This window comes from Lissotriton helveticus, chromosome 1_1 (genome assembly GCF_964261635.1).
Source record: "Lissotriton helveticus chromosome 1_1, aLisHel1.1, whole genome shotgun sequence".
Taxonomy (NCBI): Eukaryota; Metazoa; Chordata; class Amphibia; order Caudata; family Salamandridae; genus Lissotriton; species Lissotriton helveticus.
Genome location: NC_136057.1, coordinates 272,309,224 through 272,330,173, shown reverse-complemented (window position 1 = coordinate 272,330,173; position 20,950 = coordinate 272,309,224). Strand labels below are relative to the sequence as shown.

The following is a 20,950-nucleotide window of genomic DNA, read 5'->3' as shown; positions in this document are numbered from 1 at the left end:
AATTTGAGATATAAATTGTTAGCCCACCTTTTGGTCTACCCATTGTGCTGGTTAGTGCTGGAACATTATAGGTTTTATAGCCTTGTAGATGTAATTCTTCTACAGACCATGTCTCCTGGAGACAAATTATTTGGTATGGGGTTAGGAACTTCTGCGCGGAGCCATCCTCGATTTTATTTCGGAGGCCCGCGATGTTCCAATAAGAGACTATGATGGATGAAGAATCTTCACCACCTTCTACTTTTGAGGTTATGGGAACCTTGTTAGAAGTGACTGGAGGGGTAATAATGGGCTGTGAAGGGAAGAATACTTGAAGGTCGGTTGGAGAAGCTTCTATTGATGGTCAGTCGACCAATTCTAGGCCACTATACCTATTGTTTAGCGGGATGTTATGCCATGGGTCCCATCGGGGTTGATCTCTGTGTTGGGGCCAATGTGTGTAAGATCTTCTGTCGTCCCACCTTCCTCCCTGGTGGCGCTGTCTCACTGTGTGCCAGGAGTAGTCTGGCTCGTAGAGGTTAGGAGGGCCATGATATCTGGGGTTTAATAGGTCATCCTGCCTGAGGAATGGAAGCGACCAAGGAGGCTCCTGCTCCTGTATGTAGCCGTCCGCTTGCCTAAAGGGGTAAAAGAAGGAGAGTGACTTGATCTTAATTCCTCCATTAGGGGTAATGTCTTCCCAGGCGCAGACATACTCCGCTATTCGTGGGTCCTCAAATGTGATTGTTATGCAGTCCCCAGGAATAGTTTTTCTAGTACTGCCCACCCACGGTACCCTAGCTACAGATCTGATTCTTCCGCGCCAGGAAGATGGAATTGGGCGGTTGGTCTGAAGCCAATGCTGAGCCTTATTTTTTAGGGACCAGATTGGTTCTGAGGTGAGGTCTGTTAATTCAGGAACTCCAGCCATAACCGCCACGTAGGGTGAGGCCTCAGGAGGAAAATCTGCCGGGAGTCTTGGGGGGCCGGGATTCCTCGCTGTATTTCTTTTAGGCCTATCCGCAGGTGTTTTTGGTGGTAGGGGTGGAGGGGGTAAGGTTTTCGTTATTGTTTTATTCGCAATTTTGCCTAGGGTTTTATTGGCAGTGGTACTAGATGCCGTCGGAGTCGCGGCAGTAGTAACAACTGCCGTCGGGGAAGTCAAAATAATTGTCTGTTGTGAGTTATTAATGGTGCTTGAGGCTGCAGCGGTTTTTAGTGTTTTGATCGGATTTGCAGTGTTTTTGTTAACAGGCAGATTTGAAGTAGATATCCGGAGGGTCTTTTGTTGTGGAGTGGGCAAGGATGGATTAACATTAGGTGCACTAGTATTAGTGGGTTTTTTAATATTGTTTCTTCCTGAATTTTGAGGGCATGGTGGAAGAGTTGGCTGTTGGCTTTTTAGAAGTTTAGAAATTTGTGACTCAAGTGTTGCTAACCGATGTTCTAAGGGTTTTAAAGCGTGTTTGACCACGCTGGCTATGCTAGAGAGAGTTAATTCCTTAGCCTCGACGACATTCAAATCCATCTGGACTTGTTTGGTGGAATGAATGTCCAAAACTGTCGGAGGGGACGGTTCCTTCTCTATTTGATGGTCTGACCCTAGAAACTCAATATGTGTCACCCTTTCATCTTGATTTTGTAAGATGATTGGTGGTATTACCGGGTTTTCTGGAGTAATGGGGTTTCTAGGGGCCCTTTTCTTACTAACTGCTCCCTCCCTCCTACCCCTTTCTGTTCTTTTATCTGAAGAGGAAATTTGTACTGGTGTTATTGGGAGCAATTCTGGAGTTTTTTCTAAGTCAAAGCTGAGTTGGGAATCCGCCAGTTGAGAAACAGACAGGTCCACTATATTTGGTAGGCTGCGTCTCTCTCTGGCTGGCAGCAACTCTCCGTTCGGGGTTCCTAATGCTGGAGATCTGGCTTCCGCCAAAGTGCCTAGTGAGGATCTTTTTTTGGCGAATGCCAGATCTAGGGAGACCCTTTCTTCGATCATTGAAATACTTTCATCTATGAATGTGTTGGCCTTCGCTAGGAAATCATCCATGGGGCCAAGCAGTTTGCCCACTGCGCTGGGGGCTTTGGTTTTGGTTTTATTCCCCCTCGTGAGGACCATTACTATTCTTGTTGGATTATGGAGCTGGAGAAGTTCGTAAAAAGGCACGAAAGAAAAGAGTCAGATGTGAATATCAGGGGGGTGGCCCAGTCCAGTCTCTACCAGCCTCTAACGGCCTAAAACGGCCCGGTCTTTGCCCGGTCTTCGCCCCGGGCTCCGACCCGCGCGCGTCCCGCTTCGCGGAGGAAGTGATGGCAGTGAAATACGTGAAGGCGATGGGCGCGGCCGCCGGGGGAAGAGGCACCAGCTGGGCTGATTCTGGAATGCTGGTCCTCGCAGTCCCCCGGTCGGTGCGCTCGGCGGTAGAGATTGCCTCTAAGCCTCAACCCACCGGACTCCAGCTGGGAGCGATGACCAGTCTTGCCGAATGCAAGACGCGCTCACACCAGCGAGTCTGCTGCAGTGGGGAGGCTCGGTTCTCAGAGCTGTTGCAGGCGGAGGAGAGTATGTCCGTGACAGGCAGGGAGCAGAAACAAATCGCTGTGAGCGGCACCCGCGGAGCGGGTGTCGCGAAAGGTAATGAGGCAGAAAGCGGTAGGCGCGGCCGCCGGGGGAAGAGGCACCAGCTGGGCTGACTCTGGAATGCTGGTCCTCGCAGTCCCCCGGTCGGTGCGCTCGGCGGTAGAGATTGCCTCTAAGCCTCAACCCACCGGACTCCAGCTGGGAGCGATGACCAGTCTTGCCGAATGCAAGACGCGCTCACACCAGCGAGTCTGCTGCAGTGGGGAGGCTCGGTTCTCAGAGCTGTTGCAGGCGGAGGAGAGTATGTCCGTGACAGGCAGGGAGCAGAAACAAATCGCTGTGAGCGGCACCCGCGGAGCGGGTGTCGCGAAAGGTAATGAGGCAGAAAGCGGTAGGCGCGGCCGCCGGGGGAAGAGGCACCAGCTGGGCTGACTCTGGAATGCTGGTCCTCGCAGTCCCCCGGTCGGTGCGCTCGGCGGTAGAGATTGCCTCTAAGCCTCAACCCACCGGACTCCAGCTGGGAGCGATGACCAGTCTTGCCGAATGCAAGACGCGCTCACACCAGCGAGTCTGCTGCAGTGGGGAGGCTCGGTTCTCAGAGCTGTTGCAGGCGGAGGAGAGTATGTCCGTGACAGGCAGGGAGCAGAAACAAATCGCTGTGAGCGGCACCCGCGGAGCGGGTGTCGCGAAAGGTAATGAGGCAGAAAGCGGTAGGCGCGGCCGCCGGGGGAAGAGGCACCAGCTGGGCTGACTCTGGAATGCTGGTCCTCGCAGTCCCCCGGTCGGTGCGCTCGGCGGTAGAGATTGCCTCTAAGCCTCAACCCACCGGACTCCAGCTGGGAGCGATGACCAGTCTTGCCGAATGCAAGACGCGCTCACACCAGCGAGTCTGCTGCAGTGGGGAGGCTCGGTTCTCAGAGCTGTTGCAGGCGGAGGAGAGTATGTCCGTGACAGGCAGGGAGCAGAAACAAATCGCTGTGAGCGGCACCTTTTGTGACTTGCTACATCCCCACTCTGGGAGTGACATCATTTTACAGACAATCAGATTCCTCCTTTAGTTAGCGCAGTAGCCAGCCAACCAGCTCACTCCATGTTCACAAACTTCTTATATAGTCACGCACAACTGCACTAGCACACATTCCTTTTGCTTCATTTGTTATTATTAATGAAAATAATTTTGTAATTCAAATGCATTAGACAAGCAGTTTTTGAAGTCAGTCTGGATAGTGATGAGAGAGTGAAGTGAGTTTGCAACTTATTAAGGTATTGATGTGTGTTAATGGGGTGTGCATGAAAATGAGGCCGGATTCAGAATCGTGATGCACATTAATTGAAGAACAAGAATGGTATAAAAGATGATGGCATGACCATGAAAAAATCGGGTGCCAGACCCATACATCTATGAAGAAACCCATAGGGAGTTTGATTGCATTCTACAGTTTAGAACAAATTCCATACCAAGAATTATGTATGTTGAAAATCAAGGTAAGAGTTGGGAGAACAAAGATATCTTGAGACAGTTCTCAAACCAATCTCCTAGATTAGGTTTTGTTGAAAAGAGAAATAAAGACAATTAATAGACTAGAAAACCTTATTTGTAATGGAAATTTCCTGAGGCGTGCCATTAAAAAGTCTCTAAAGTCAAAGGGCTAATACACAATTCAACTCATGTCTGTTTAATTTGCAACACAGTGTCCATACAGCGCGGAGGATACCAATGAAGTTAAAGGAAGAATTAAAAGCACAGCCAAATCATCACTGCTGAGTTAATATGTTATAAATATTAGAGAGTGCAGAATGGTCGATTCTAGTTTTCTGCCCGAAAGGCAAATGGATCATTCAGGATGGACGTTGACTTCTAGAACTTGAATGCTAAAATTTAGGAGTAGGCAGCCACTGTCAAATACATCAGAGATGTTGGCATTACTTAAAAGTGCAGAGATGTTTACCAGCCTGAACTCAGCAGTCACGAAGCACCAAATTGTACTTCACAAAGACTACAAACACTTAACATCCTTTGAAAATCTAAATAGGCATGACATTTGGATAGGCATTGGCCTCAGCTGTTTTTTCCAGAGAGTAATGGGCATCCTCTTTAAGAATCTTGATGACATTTTGTGCGTTCAAGGTGATGTATTAGAGAATTGAAGAGTGTACTAAAAGATATCGTAGCATTTACTGGGAATCTTGAGTTAAAAGGGAATGACATTGTGATCACTTAAGTATGGAATGAGTGGAATCAATCAATCAAGAATTTATAAAGCATGGCAAATCACCTGTGAGGGTCTCAAGGCGCTGGCATGGCCTACGTAAGGCATCATCAAGCAATGGTGCAACACACAAGGAGAGTTAAGTTGAAGCTTTCCAAGTTACCTCCAATTTGCAAAATATGGAGCAATGGAGATCTTTCGTGGACACAGCACAATTTTACACCAGATTTCTTCGAGGTTTTTTAGAAAAAGTTCCTTTATGAGCATTTAGGAGAAGCATTAGTATGTGGAGAAGAACGTTCACTTGCTATTGTGGAGGGGAGAAAAGATGTTGTTTAAGGCTTTTAGCATGTGTGACCCCAAAAAAGTAGCCATCAGTGTGAGTGTCTGTTCGCTAAGTGCAGTATTAAGGCAGAGAAGAGCTGGAACAGAAGAAGTGAAGCATTCACTTCCAGAGCTGGGAGGAGTGTGGAAGCAACAATATCTGTAATCAAATATGAGACATTGGTGTGCTAGTAGGGTGTGCATGACTTACGACCATGATTATGGGGAAACAAGAACCTTGGGGCATATTATCAAGAACGGCGTTAAAATTATCGCTGGTTTAGCGGCAGAAAACTGTCATATAGATATGCTCTGCCTTCACACTGTGTTAAGTTAGCATGAGCTCATTAGAAGTTTAAACGCCATTTTACCTTTCTGCTGCTTTTGCACACGGCACATATTGTTATTAGAGATTTGAGCCTAGTAGAATATTTTGCTTCACACGAGAATAATATGTTTTGCTACTGTATAAGCTTTGCTTGGTAAGCTATGTCTGACCAGTGAGTGCCGAGGCCTTCAAGGTTATTTAAACACAATGGATGTTGTGAGGTCTGATCTACGCACGTTCTAGACATAACATATATGCAGCTGCGGCAAACTCTGGCTTAAGGTGCGTTTAAGAATGCACTGGGCAGAGCATGCACACACACTTGATGATTCTTCGCCTGCAGAGGGCTGGTGGAAGATGATGTGATCCCTTTCCACTAGGATCAGAGGTATGGGGCCGCCCGTCTAAAACCCAAAGAGACCTTCTTTAGATATAATTTAATATACTAGCAAGGGAGGGTAAGACTTAAGTGCCATTTAGCCTGCTTCCCTTTGGCATTTTAACATGCTTTCTCCCTTTGTATTTTATGGACTAGTAAGTATGCTGATAACTTTGTTTCTTATAATATGTTTGCTTGTATTAGCTAAGATACTGCGCTTGAGAACACTGCATTAGAAATAAACATTTCAAGCTTGCATGTGTCTTCATTTACTCCTCGTTCTGGATTGATATGTTGGTATAACGAAAGAGTGTTCATGTGTTCCACATTACCTGAGGTGTTCTAAGTCCATGTTCTGGGTTGTCTAAACATTGGGAGTTTGTAAAACCCAATGAGACACTGATTGCTAGTCTGGTAGGGGATTTTGGGTACTAAGGTGAGTTTTGGCACACCCTAATTCACTGAAGTTCCAAGCCTCTATGCACAGTTCTGTGTGAGAGCAGGATCCCTGCGACAAAACTGCCGCTAAAGCAGTTATAATGGGCTTGATAATATGCCCTGGAGAATTCGCAATAGAAGCCCTTGTTCACACCAGAACATGGATTTCTATTGGAATACTCAAGGACATATTATCAAACCCATTATTGCCAATTTAGCAGCAGTTTTCTGCTGCTAAACTGGCGATAATTTTTAACGCCGTTCTTGATAATATGCCCCTTAGTTCTTCATGCTGATGATAAATCATTGGTGGAAGTATATACCTCTAAAGGAGTTTCTTTTTGTTGTAAATTTTTTATGTTTTAATGTAAACATCCCAGTAATTGTAAACAAACAAATATATATGCAGTAAAAGTACAAGGAGGTGTAATCACTCTTAGTAATAAAGCAGAAAAGATGTATAAAACTTCTTGTCACAAACCTGACATTACTAAACACGAACTCCTACCCCGCCCACAAATCCCACCCCCATCGGCGTAACAGCAATAAATAAGCATTTGGAAGTACCAATTGCAGCTGCAATTAATTTAGGCTAATGTAGGACATAATACAATAACATTGTGCTCCTCCTTCATTGGTAATACCCCATGTTAAAACTGGGGGTCTCTAGTTGGCAGAGGTAGTTACCACTGTCCAAATAGGGATCCTTGCTTCTAGTCAGGGTAAGGAGGAAACCCTCTGAGATAACCCCAGCTCACCCCCTTGGTAGCTTGGCACTAGCAGTCAAGGTTTATCAAAGGCAATGTGTAAAGTATTTGTACCAACACTCACAGTAACACAGTGAAGACACCACAACAGTTTAGAAAAATAAAGGTATTTAATCTAAACTACACAAGACCAAAACAACAAAAATCCAACATACACAGTTCAAGAATATGGTTGCAAAAGAGTTCTTAGGTTTAGCGATAAAATAATCCACAGTTGCGTGAAAAGATCACAGTTGTGTCACATTTAGCCAAAGTAACTTTGTTAGCGATAAAAAGTTCCAAGCACAGAAGATGTAGCGGTGGAAAACAAGCGATGCATTGCTCCTGAGACCCTCTTGCAACAAATCTGGTCTGTATGGGGAGGAAGGCGATGACTTATATGGATTCCGGTGTGTAGGTTCCATAGGAAGCTTTCTCCCGCAAAGGCATGATGCGATGATTCTCGGGGGCTGCGACAATCTCCAGGGCGACGATGCGCGGTCCAGCAGTGATCTTCCTCTCGCAGTTCCTCGATCTGATGGCTCTGCGATGAATCTCGCAGCGACGTGATGCGGTGATCTCACCCAGCGGCGACAGGCTCTGCGACGATGTTCTCAGCGGCAGAAATCTTCCCGCTAACGAAGGGTGTGACGTCTTCAGGCAGCGGTGGCAGGCGCTGCTACGATCTTGGTCTTCGTTGGGGCGGGAATTTTCTCGCTCTGCCGGCTTTGCGACAAAACTTGAGGAAAGTTCTTTAAAAGAGTGATTTCCAGCTCCCCAGCACAGGTAAAACTTCCAGAGGCACCACAACTGGCCCAAGCAATCTAGGAAGGACATAGCTCTCTCAGCAGAGCTCAGGGAAGCTGGGGGGTAAAGTCCTTTTGTTCCTGGGACTTTAAAACAGGGAGTCAGCTCTTCTCAGGCCCTTGGAGATTCCTTCAAGCAAGGGGACACAGCACAACGCAAAGTCCTTCCCCTCTCCTTGGCAGAAAAGCAACTGCAGGTCAGTCCAGCATCACACAGCAGGACAGTCTTCTTTCTTCAGTCTTCCAGCTTTCTCCTTGGCAGAGGTTCCTTCTATTCAGGCCCAGGTGCTATCCCCTCCCACCACTCAAGATGCAGATGCAGTCATTCAGCCTAGGGCTGACTCAGCCAGCCTCCTGGGGGCTCCCCAGCCTCTGTCACTCTCAAACCAGACAGTCAATTCACAAACAGGCCAAGGCACACAGAAAGGTCAGAAAAGAGAACAGCAACTTTCTAAAAGTGCTGTTCTCAAACACAGGATTTAAAAAACACCTTTCCTAAAAGATGTGTTATTAAATTCTGAGTTCAGGGATACCAAACGTTTATGTCCTATATTGCTCCTATGGGAAGATATGCTAGTAGCCACTGTAACCAGCATCCCCCATGATAGCCCATGGGCAAGATAGCCTTACAATAGTGAAAAACGAAAATGGCTGTAATTCACTACCAGAGCATGTCACCTGCACACGTACATGCTCTACCTTTCACATACACTGCACCCTGCCCAGGGGGGTACCCTGGGCCTTCCATAGGGGTGACCAATGTGCACTGAAAGGGAAGGGTTAGGCCTGGTCAGTGGGGACACTGACCAGGAGGACATGGCAGTTCACAGACTGCACACAGGCACTGCTGTGGCAAGCCTGAGACACCATTTTAGGGCTACTCGTGTGGGTTACACAATCAGTGCTGCAGGCCCACTAGTAGCATTTGTATCACCAGCCCTGGAACACTCCATGCACTTTACTAGGGACTTCTTGGTAATACAAATATGCCAGTCATGGATAACCAATTAAAATAACAATTTACACAGAGAGCATATGCACTGATCAGCAGTGGTAAGGAGTCCTATTTCCAACAACCACAGGTCAGGAAAAATAAGGGAGGAAGAAGCAAAAGGTTTGGGGGTAACCCTGCAAAAAGGGCCATTTCCAACACCCCAACAAGACAATAAACGGCTTCTCTCCTTGCTACCAGGCAGCCCTCTCAGGGCGACCTGTTTAAGTCTGGTTCGCTCGAACTTGTGTCCGAGTCTGCTTCTGGAATTTGTAACAACACCACCGTTGCCTCCCAAGCTTGTGCCATCTCTAACGCTTTTTTGCTATTAGCTCAGGTCGCCAGCTGTATTCTCGTAGTCCCTTCACACTCTGCCCATTTAAGAAACTCAGTGTGCCATCTTCGAAAAATAGGGCCCTTTTTCGATTTCCAATAAATTGTGATCTCCCTCTTCGCCAGTACCAGCCCTAAATCAATGAATTTGCTTGTTACCTTATTCTTAGATGTGTGCTGGAACCAATGTAATAAACAAAGGCCCATTGTGGCCTCTAACTCCCTAGTAGTAATTTCCTGCAATTGTGTCACCACCTCTTCCCAATATGTTCATATCTGTGAGAGAAATCTACCCCGGACCCGGAAGCAGAGGACGGCCTGGGACCAGGGTTCAATTCCCGACGCGGCAGGGTCGTGGACCAGGGTCAGCGGACTCGATAATTCTCGCTTCGGTGCCTACTCTAACCAGGGATCACACTCGGCAACTCTGGGCATTAGATTGCCTCATCTCCACAACGGCCCCCCACATACACCGGGGATGCCTGGTTTCACCTTGGAGATACCCAGCAGGGATCATCTCACAGGGAAAGCCAGGACGGGTTCCCCAGTGGTCTACAGCGCTGGGACGCCCCATTGCTGGGGTAGCCATGCGCTTTACAAGACAACATAACATAACATAACAACCCCCACCTTATTGCAGCGCCGGCACATTGCAGTGGTTACTTTAAAGTGCTGATTGATTTTTGTGGAATATCAGTAATTCCTAAATAGAAACAGAGTTTGTCAGAATTCTCTTACAAAGTGTTTGCCAGATGCCGGAATATGGTATTAATATCTAAAAACTTCTTGTCAATAATACCATTATCAGGTTATATGCAAGAGGTGACCAGAGGGAATGCTTAAACTTTTGAGAGTGTAAGCCTAACATTGATTTTATTAGCAGATTTAAAATATGAAGAATAGAGTCCTATCCAATGGTGAAAGAAATTGCAAGAATTTCTCCCATCACCTTTTATGTGTTTGATGTAATGCCCTCTGTAGCCTAAGGTATGCCCAGACATAGGCCCTTGCTGAATGTGCCACGGGAACCAAGCTGTAACTACTACCCACATGAAAAGGCCCAATCAGGCTGAAACTGTACCTGGGTTGCTTATGTTCAGAGAGGACCTGGTATGGCAGTTCGGCCCCTAACATAGCAGGAATAAGACTCATATGCATATGACTGGATGTAATCCGAGGTGGCATGGGGAGCAAAATCATGGGTTGAAATGCTACCAGGTGTGCCTGCCAGTGGTTAGACAAATTGCAAGCATTCTTCCCATCACCTTCTGTGTGTTTGTGGAAGAATGGATACAGGATGTGTATGGAGATTAAAATATTTGTGAATGATCATTTGTGGTTATTCTTAAGACACAAATGCCAGTGCTACGTCCTGTGATTGCCATGATGCTGCTGGAAAAGGCATGGAATAAATTGACATTTGATATTGTTTTGTGTGGACACTATGAATACAGCGTGATTCTGACAGACTTTTCTCAAGATGAAAAAAAGTGAGCTGTGTCAATATCGGGACCACTGGAATTGTGAGTTAATAAGGAATATTTTTGTAAGGAAGTATTTTCCGAATGAGGTGTCCACGGATACATGGGGTTTGTTGAAATGGACAGCAGTGTTGAGACTTGTTGAATGCTGATCCATGGTCATCTTCTTCATGGGGATAAAGTATGTGAAGACAATATGAGGTATTTGAAGGAAAAGAGACAAATGATCTACAAGAGATCAGAATGCATAAAGAGTAGGTTTGCGACTAGTTGAGAGAAAAGTGATAAAAAACTTCTAAGGTTGCTTTTAAGTTTTCAGAGTAAAAAACGATTGTTGAAGTCAAGGAGATGGTGGTGATATTATTGTAGACTAAAGGGAACTGTCTATTACAACACAGGGAATAAAGACACAGGGAATAGGTGTCTCAGAGATTGACTGGGGAATGTAGTCATGAGGGCACTGGTGTGAGTAATAGGTCACAGACACTATGAACGAATGGAATCTCATCTGAAGCATTAACCCCTTCGCCATGGCACGAATTCCGCGCGGAGCGAGGTGGGGCGGGATTGGGCGTGGCACTGCGGTACTCATGACGGCTACCGGCCATCATAAATCATGGTGGGCGTGTGCTCATGATGGCCGGGAGCCGTCAGAACTCCCCCCACTGATTAATTCTCCCACACAGGCGGGGAGTTAACAGCGCATGGGTGGAGCGGCAATGTTCCGACTGCTCCTGGCCGTCATGAGCACACGCCCACCATAACCCATGACTGCCGGGTGCCGTCATGAGCACCGAAGGATTTAAGAGGACTATGTCATTTCTTGAATATCTATCCGTCTTTGTAGTATCATGTAAAAATGGGGTGCTTTGTGTATAGTTTATGGGAAGTATGCACATTGTCTTTTGGGACTGGAGGAGGGTTGCTGGCTCTTGCACAGGTATTGGAATGGCTGGAACATATAACTTTAACATGTCACACGGAATGTTTACTGTGTTTGTGAATTCATTGTTCTCTGCCTCACAGATTCTCTTGCTTAGGGAGCATGCGGGCTATGCACTAGTTACCTCTAAATAAAAAGCTGATTATTTACACTCTTGTGGTCTGTTTCAGAGAAGGACGGCAAAATGAGGGATGAGGATAAGAAACTGCTCCTTCTGCAGTTTGTGTTTATCGTTCATTCGTCAGGTGTTTTGAGGCTGAACACACATCTTAGATCTAGGTAAGGGCCTAGTAAGGTCCTTCCAGTCACTTGGATAATTAAACATCAAAACACATTCTAAAAGCATGAGCATTGCAGATAATGACAGTTTAGGCCAATTTATTGACAAATCTCCCTGATGATGTTTGTCCAAGAATGCTTTGTAAAGTTAATGTATAGTGTGTTCACTGGTAATTTTTTGTAGGAATTGTCATTGCTGTCTACGATTGTAGATGATTGTTTTTTCTGGTGTCCAGCTTTTGACGTCCATTAACTGCAACTTAATAAAAAATATGATGGTGATGGCCTCAGTTCTGAACTTTGTCAAGGTTTGGATGATGGGGGGTGGGGCGACAGATGCGTTATGGTTAGCTCTTTGTTGATCGAATAAAATAAGTAATTAAAAAGCACTGTAACCTGTCAGAAACAGAGAGGTTTGCATACTTGCAGATAAGGCACTGGATTTTCCACCCTTCAATGAAGAATGTAACAGATTCTCCATTCAAATCCTTCGAAAATTACTTTAGGATTGGACTGATGATTGCAAGGTAATATTGGTCCTTCAAAAACTATTATTGGGCCCGGCCTCGACTGCGGAAACACATGGACAGAATCAGTGGGACAGGGAGCTTGGTGGGGACATATCCCTCAAAGACTTGGGAACACTTAGATAACAAAGCACCATCTCTGCTCAGAATGTGAATCTTAGAGAAACCCATCACAAACCCTCACATATTGGTATAATACCCCAAATCAAATAACTAAATTAGAATAATCAAAGCCAGACAAGTGGCATGGGTGCTAATGGCTAATGCAGCTACTGTGGAATTCTTAAAAATTTACAAAGATATTGGGAGAAGGTTCTCAAAAAGTTAGACTAGGATTTTGAAGTATAGATTCTGAGGGATCCTGTGGTAGTTCTCCTGGGGCTGTAATTTCCTGGTTACAGATTCCACAGATCCTTGAAAGGAATCAACTAACGGTCACTCCCGTAACAGCTATACAAGTAATTTTACTCTACTGGAGAAGCATACAGTCTAGAAAGTGGCAGCTGCAATTGTGAGAGACCCTTGCCATGGAAACAAATTCCAATATCTCTAAAGCACAGACTTAAGGTATATAAGGCATACTGGCCTCCGCTTATTAGAATGATCTCCCAGGAACACAAGAACTATGCACTCCTCATTTCCTATGAATCTTCCATCTTATTCTAAAGACCCTGCTCAGTTGATAAAGTGAGAATCCCTTACATTTCTTTGTGCTTTTTACAGGGACAAGGCCTCCTAATTTGCATATTTTAGCAATAACACAGTCTGCTAAATTGCTTGAGATTTGTTATTGCTTGGCGGCTGGGTATAGGGCAAGGGGTTTTCGGAGGACATTCTTGCCTTTTTTTGTTATTGACTTAGTATTATGCTACAACAAATCTTTACTGCTACTCGCTGACCAGGTGTTTGCATGTGTATCCCAATTTTAAGAAAATTAATTTACCCATATAATGACCATTTAGTATACATTGTGACGATTTTGCAAACAAGGGGGTTGCATATTTGGAGGATAATTTAAATTTCGAGTTTAACACACCTCTAACTCTGTAACATATTTTTCATAGGAATATTTGATGGAGACTGTGCAGAGGAAGTAAACCATGCCATCATTGTTGTCGGTTATGGAACCGAAGATGACGAAGATTTTTGGATAATCAAGAACAGGTGAGCTTCTGTAGAACTTAAATCCTTTGCCCCTTGGAACAAAATTCCTTCCCTGGACCACACCTCTAGTAAAGCCCCTGCTCCACTTTGTAATAGGTTCCTAATAGACAGGAGTGTGCTTACATTCGCAGCACTGACTGGGTGGTGCATCTGTTGCATGAGCTGGTGCACAAAAAACCTGAAAGGAGGTTTCAATATTTGGAAAACAGGCAAAAGATAAATGTTGGTGATCCATGGACATTACATAATCTCCCTCAAATTCGATCCACATCAACTTGACTAGCTGAAATCTTTTATTACCTCAATTTCCTTGTACTATGCTTTTTGTTTCCTATGGAGATAATGAGCAATGGAGTAGACCACCAGACAGCTGATGGGCTTTGCCATTGAAGTCCATGCATCGTATGATTAATGCAGTTTATCACATGGGACATAAATCAGTACCTTCTTGCCACAGTCTGTCTGGTTTTCAGCCATTAAAGGACAGAGTACAGTTTCAGGTGCTTTGCTTGATCGCAGATGACTACGGTTTGCACTTTGTTGATGGAGGTCAATATTGTCTAATTTAATCCAGCAGCTTCTGGGGGTCAAAGAATCCATTTTTCCTATTAGTACAGAGCACTAAAGTCCAGAGCTGACTGCAGGTGGCAAGTACCATCTTGACAGTTTGCAGATTGGAGGGGTAAGGGGTTCATTAATATCCACCATCCACTGGTCCTGGAATGGCCTTTTAATTAGACCAGGGAATCCATTATTAAAGGATTTGATTCGGAGATCCAGCGGTCTATTTTAAACATTGTTCTGCACCTTTCAATTGATCTTGCAGTGTCTTTTACTGCCTATTGCTCCACCTCCAGCATTGGTCTGCATGGTGGTGTGTTAGCAGCCCTATGATGAAGCATGCCACAGATTTCTATGGGTGAGGGAAATATTAAAAGGCATTATTAAAACACTTGTGGGTTTTTCTCCTCTTCTTCACAGCAACATTACTTGCGTGGCCCCATTTCTATGTGTGTGTGTGAAAGTTCAATCCTGACCCTCTGTATTGCTTTTAGACCTTCTATTATATAATTGCCTGCCTGTTTGGCTTCAGGAAGGCTTTGAAAACCTGATTGCCTTTGTAGTATATTGTTTTCTTGCCCCTCCCTCTTGCTTCTGGGCTTTTATTTATGGGGTGTGAAACCTTCTCAAGCAACAACCACAATCCTTGTCCATGTGAACCACAAAAGTCGCTAAATTAACCCATGCTTATCTATCTGGTAGCGTGGCACAAAAGCAGTCAGGCTTAAATTATAGGCAGTGTGTTGAGTATTTATGCAGCACACAAACAGTAATAAAGTGACAACATAAGAATAATCAAAAACACATTTACAAAATTAGACAAACTTTTAATAAATAGAATGACACCAAATTGAAATAAATCCAAATGGTAGAACCAGAGTTCTGAATTTGTTATGTTATAAGTGAAGAATAGCACATAAATGAGCAAAGAGTCACCCGTGGATATCTGGTCTCACAAGAGCAGGGCAAAGTCAAAAGTTAAGGCCGACCACAATGGAGAGCAGGTCGGATACAAGAGATGGATGGTCCGGTTTTGGCTTACGTCTTACGGTTGGATTTAACAACATTTTGAGATAAAAGTCCAGTAGAATGTAGAGATCAGTGGGGCAAAGCAGCAGGCGGTATCCAAGGAGGCATCATCATTGTCAGGGAGCAGCTGGGCGAAGTCTCAGTGAAGCCCGTTGACAATGGCAGGGAGCATGCTGTCTTCAATGGAGAGCCTGTCACCATCGAGTCTGGTGAAGATTTTTACCTTCAGGCCTAGACCTATTTATGGAAGTCAAAAGCCTCCAGCTGGACGAAGCTGTAAGTCATACCTGAAGAGGGATCCAGGAGGTTGTAAACCATTGCTCAGAGGTCAGGATTTGCTTTGTTTACCAGTAATGCACCATGGGTGAATCAGATGGCGGTAGGTCCCAGTCTTCTGTCAGTTCTTTTGGCACCTTTTGCTGGATTTTCTTACCAAGGTCTATGAGTCAGCAGGGAATGCATCGCTAACACCACTTCCAAGGGCCCAGGACCTGGGGTCATCACTTGGGGAGTTAGGTAGGAGTCAACCCAAGCAGAGGCCAGGTGCAGGGTTCTAGGTCTCTGGAGCTTGTTATGTCCCTGGAGCTCACACAGGAGGCCAGCCAACTAGCCCTTAGCGTCACTCTGCTGGTACTGGGTTCAAGGAACAGGCACAATCCTCCTCCAGTCAGCAGAGCAGCAAGGTACTCCTTCCAGCTGCACGTTAGCAGGGTTAGCAGGGCTGCAGAGCAGCAAACAGTCCTTCTTCTGAATATTCGACAGGTAAGAGGGTGTACCGAAGAGGTAGTTCAGGAGGTCCAATATTTATGCCAGCCTTTGAATTTGATGTGACAGCCTAACTCCCACCTCCTCACACCACATTTGGTACGTCAGAGTTCTACTCCTTCGAATGCCAATGCTTCAAGAAGTCTGGGGTGACAGAAGAGTAGTGTCAAGTGCCTTTATAAGTCTTCTGAAGGAAACAATTTAAAATGTAAGTGAGGCAGGGAACATCTTGCCCCCCACAATCCTGGCAGGGTGACCCATCCTGCCAGGACTTGGTCCCACTTTGTCTGACTGCCTGGGAGCAATACACAAAGGCTAAGCTATTAAGTTATGTGACACAGGACACAGGCTGCAGGCATCAAATGGTTGGGACAAGAAAATGCCTACTTTCTAAAAGTACAATAGAGTGGCGGTTGTGGTTGTGGTTGGGTTGACAATCTACAACCCAACCACAAGCTCAAAGGATTGTCTGTAACGAATAACATGTACATTTGAGCTATGTTCACATTCAAGAACAATTGACCAATTTTAGGCTGGAAAGGTTTAACTTCATGTATTAATGATGTTCATATGACACTATACCTGTACCCTGTCCTTCACCCACAGACTCACCACCATCTACCCTACCCTTTCTTCTTCTTCCTTCGCACCAAGAACACTGTAAATATTGATCGCACTGCTATCTATTGGAGCAACCGTGTTGCCATTCAATAATGCTCTGACTTTATATTACATTTGATTCCTTTCGACTTTACAATTAAAATCTGATTTGAGCATCATACATAAGCAAGAGTGGTGAATGCTTTTCCATTATTCCTTTGTATAAGAAAGTTGCTACCACGACCACCACTCTATTGTACTGTAATACTGACCCAGGTCTGGTAGTTGTTCGTGGGTTACCCCGTTAAAACTCAACATACTTTCTAAAAGTGGCATTTTCAGGATTGTAACGTAACCATTAAATATGAGAAGATTTTAAATTACAATCCATTTGAGTCTAAACTTGCCATTCTTATCTGTTCTCCGGTTAGCACTAATCAACTGTAGTAAGGTAACCCAGTTTTATCCAGTGGGAGGTATAGGCCATACAGTAGTGAAAAACAAATGTGGGATTTTTGTTATTACCAGGACAAGTAAAACTTAAACACACACATCCTACTTTTTAAATACACTACACCCTGCCCTATGGGCTGTTTCTAGGCCCACCTTAATGGTGACCTATATGTATTCAAATGGAAAGCTTAGGCCTGACAAAAGGTTTACTTTGCCAGGTTGAATTGGCATAATGAGTACTGCAGGCTCACTTGTAGCATTTAATTTACAAGGCCTAGATGTTATATTATGTTATGTTAGAGAGTATTTGTAGAGCATGACTGCCACTCCGAGGAGTATCCTGGTGCTATAGCAGATTAGTTAGCGGGCAGAGAGAAAATAGGAACTGGAAAGGGAAGAGATTAGATTAGTGCTCTGCATAGTGCTTCTGAGGCAGTGGTTAGAAGTAGTATCACTTTACTAGGGTATTACCAGTAATTTAAGTGTGCCAATCAGTTCTGAGCCAGTTTTACCATATTTAAGGGAGAGAGCACATGCACTTTAGCAGTGGTAAAGTGCACAGAAACCTACTGCCAACAAAAAACAAAACTTAGCAAACAGGAGGGGTGAAGGCAAAGGATGGGGAGAAAACCACACCATGGATGACAGGTCTAACACTGCCTCTTCCTCTTACTTATGCCAGCATTTTGACGTCCACTGGATTGTCCTATACTTGGCAGATCTACATCTGTGTACAGCAAGGTATTTAAAGAAGGTTCACGACGGATAGATCAATGCCATGATCAATTGTCTAAATATGAGAGGAGTCAAGATATAAGTGTTCTAGAAATGTTTTAAGAGTTGTGACATATAAGAAATGTTTCTTTAATATGTATTTCTTTTTTTGGAACAATAAAGAATGGCTCTTTTTGTCACCACTAATTTTAGAGAAGTTCTGAATACCTGTATGCTATTTTCCTGTAAAATTCTCAGCAATTTAGGCACAAAGAAACTGTGGTCTTTTCTGTAAAGCAGAGCAACATTGATCAGACACTACATTGCCATCAATTTGTCTCATCAAATTGGAGCAAAGTACCAACAGTGCTAATAAAGCTGATAGAAAATAATAAAAACTAGGCTTCAAATCTAAGCTGGAAGGCATAACAGATATGAATCAAGGTTCAATGAATGATTACAATACCAGCACATCTTTAAAACATTTTAAATATTTTCTTTTATGATTAATGTTAGAGTTTTTCTGTAATTGGATTAGCATTGTAATGTGTTACTAATATTATTAATCCTATTACTTACAGTTGGGGGACAGAATGGGCCGAAAACGGCTACGCAAAAGTTAAACGCAATTCCAACCTATGCAAAATTGCTGAGGAGGCCGCCACTGCTGACATCGCAGGCCCCCGTGAGGAAGAATAGCAAGTCCCATCATGTTCATGAGCACATAATTGGTTTGGCTAACAAGATGAGGGTATACTTTCATGACTGAACCATGTTATCATTGTCAGGCATTCACGCACAAGTAAATATTGTTGTCCAGTGCAGAGCAAATGTGCAAATAATCTATAATAAAATCTTAAAATGGCTGTGCAAAATTGGATTTTGTTCTTTTATCACCTTTATCCCACTAGAGACTTGTTAGGTGGAAGAGGGATAAAGTGGGGCGAGGGTGCTGGCAGTTGCCACTTTAGTAAGAGACATGTCAAACAATATATACTTGAGAAATATTAACCTAAAACTATAGGTTCTCAAATAACAGCTACATTTTCCCCAGTTTTACATTCATAAATATAGCCAAACTTGCATCCTGGCATATTTAGGGGAAAAACTAAATGTTTATAGGTAGATATTTACACATGGACGATATTTTTTATGGCAGTATTTTTGAAGTCTCTATTCTTTCAGTCTTTGATGTAATGCGCTACTTTTAAGAAATGAGAATATAATCCATCATAGAAAAATATATATTGCAATGATAATCCACCCATCCAGGGATTTCAGCCCAGAATGTAATTTTCACTAATGAATGACACTTTTTAACTCATAAAATTGCAAGATAAAACTCTGATCAATTTACTAGTCTAAAGACAGTGACACTTTAAAGATGACTAAAGATAGCCTATTCTTGAATATGTGTGACAGCTATGTGAATGACATGACTTAGAACCCACAAATGAGGTTCATACATGTGCCTTCTCAACACCTTTAAAAGATACCTGATCACTTTATCTAAAATATTCATGTTTTTACCCTTTGGGATTCATAAACATACCATCACCAGAGACTAAAGGCACGCACAATGTAAAGACACTCATTTACGTGCGTCTATATTAATTAAGAGCGTGCAAAGGTGTATGTCTTCCCTTCCACACACAAGTTTTTAGGAATGTTGTAAAACGTCTACAGGTTGTAAAGATATAATTCAATTGTGCGAACAAAACACAGCAAGTTTAGTGTTGTATTCAACAAGAGAGGTAAAACAGCTCTTTGAGTTAATATGCTGAAAAATCTTAAGGGAGAAAAGTTTCCTCAAATGCACTCTTGGATATCGAGTACAAACATATTTGGGTACATTACTATCCTGGACAAAATAATGAGGGACAAAATATTGAAAGGTAAGTGCACAGAGGGAAGCATAGATTTACTATTCATGTACGTACCTTCAAGGTATGAGTATCGTCAAGGTACATATATGTGGAGTTAGATATAGAAATATTGTCTCTTGATATTTTGCAAATGATGTTAGTATCCTGGACTCAAAATTCAGAGCCCAACCCCAAAAAAGAGATTTTGAAGGACAAACTTTCTTAGTGTCAATATAGGTCAAATTCTCAAGACTTCATGAAATATAAAATGATTACACTTTGGTAATTCGTCCAGTAGAATAAAAACTTCACCCATACCCCCAAATATCAATCACAGACTAAAAGGAAGGGAGGTCTGAAGGCTCTTGTGTCATATGTTATTTCCTTTATATGTCTTATTTCCTGAGAAACTGTTTTGGTGTCTCATGGTGTATCTCTGACATGGCCTGCAACGAATTTCCACTGTGTATGCTTAATAAATGCTACATGATAATAAAATGCCTGACGGGCACAGATCATGGTACGAGAAATATTTGTAACATGTACTTTGAGAAAGTGCTTGATTCATGTAATACACTCATGTCTTTGCTCATTTATCTGCTCTAAGGCTTAATTTGCAATGCTATTAATAAAGATATTATTTACATTTTAATGTGTTGGCATTTTTAATTTTTGTGTCTTTTTTTAAAGCTTCTATCTAATGCAAAGTGCCCATATATACGCATTTAAGGTCAAAATAGAACCCTCTACAATGTCATAGTGTTTTTTGTCCTCTTTAGCCCTTTAAAAGGGGAATGTTGTGTGACGTTAGTTTCATTCATTAATAGAAACTAGAACAGTTAAACTTAGTTATACATCATTTAACACTTTCCAGATCCACATAGTTGTGTGAAGAGTATGAACAATTCCATGCAAATACTCAAGGGATGACTGTAGTCCTCCAGTGATTCTTCCCGAGACTCTTGTCCCAAGCACGGAGCTTCCACTGAAGTACACCTTCTTTCAGAATTACCCTGCTGTCCTCCTGAATTAGGGACTTTGGGGCATATTACCAAGGAATAGCGATATTTATCGATAAATCGCTGGCTATCGCTGATTATGTTAGCAGAGAAAACATGCTATTAGCAACGTTTTTCTCCATTGTGCAAAAATATCCAGCGATAGCGGCGAAATGCGTGAATATCGCTGAGAATACAGCGATATTCACGCATTAGCGACGAAATGCTCTTAGCCATGTTATCCACCTCCCATTGGATAACATGGCTAAGAACTGGTCTGAGCAGGCGTTAGTTTTTGGAGATATTCGCGCCTAGTGCGAATATTTCCAACGCTTCGCCTGCCTTGTTAATAGGCAATAGCGACGTCATGGACTACGGTCGCTAACGGGTTGGGTACGCCCACTTTGCATGTCATTAGCGATAAACATCGCTGACATGCAAAGCAGGCCCCAAGCCGCT

The 20,950-nt window shown here is 43.6% G+C and overlaps 1 protein-coding gene across 1 annotated transcript in view; it reads left to right on the top strand.

The window, feature by feature from the left end:
- The window catches only part of LOC144792103 (cathepsin S-like), a 45,496-nt gene extending 25,351 nt beyond the window's left edge, over positions 1–20,145 (top strand). Inside the window, exons 7-8 of the mRNA XM_078667007.1 lie at positions 13,407–13,506; positions 18,210–20,145. Coding sequence (XP_078523133.1) covers positions 13,407–13,506; positions 18,210–18,327 — 218 coding nt within the window. The 3' untranslated portion in view covers positions 18,328–20,145. The remainder of the gene's footprint in view (positions 1–13,406; positions 13,507–18,209) is intronic.
- The last annotated feature ends 805 nt before the right edge of the window (positions 20,146–20,950 follow it).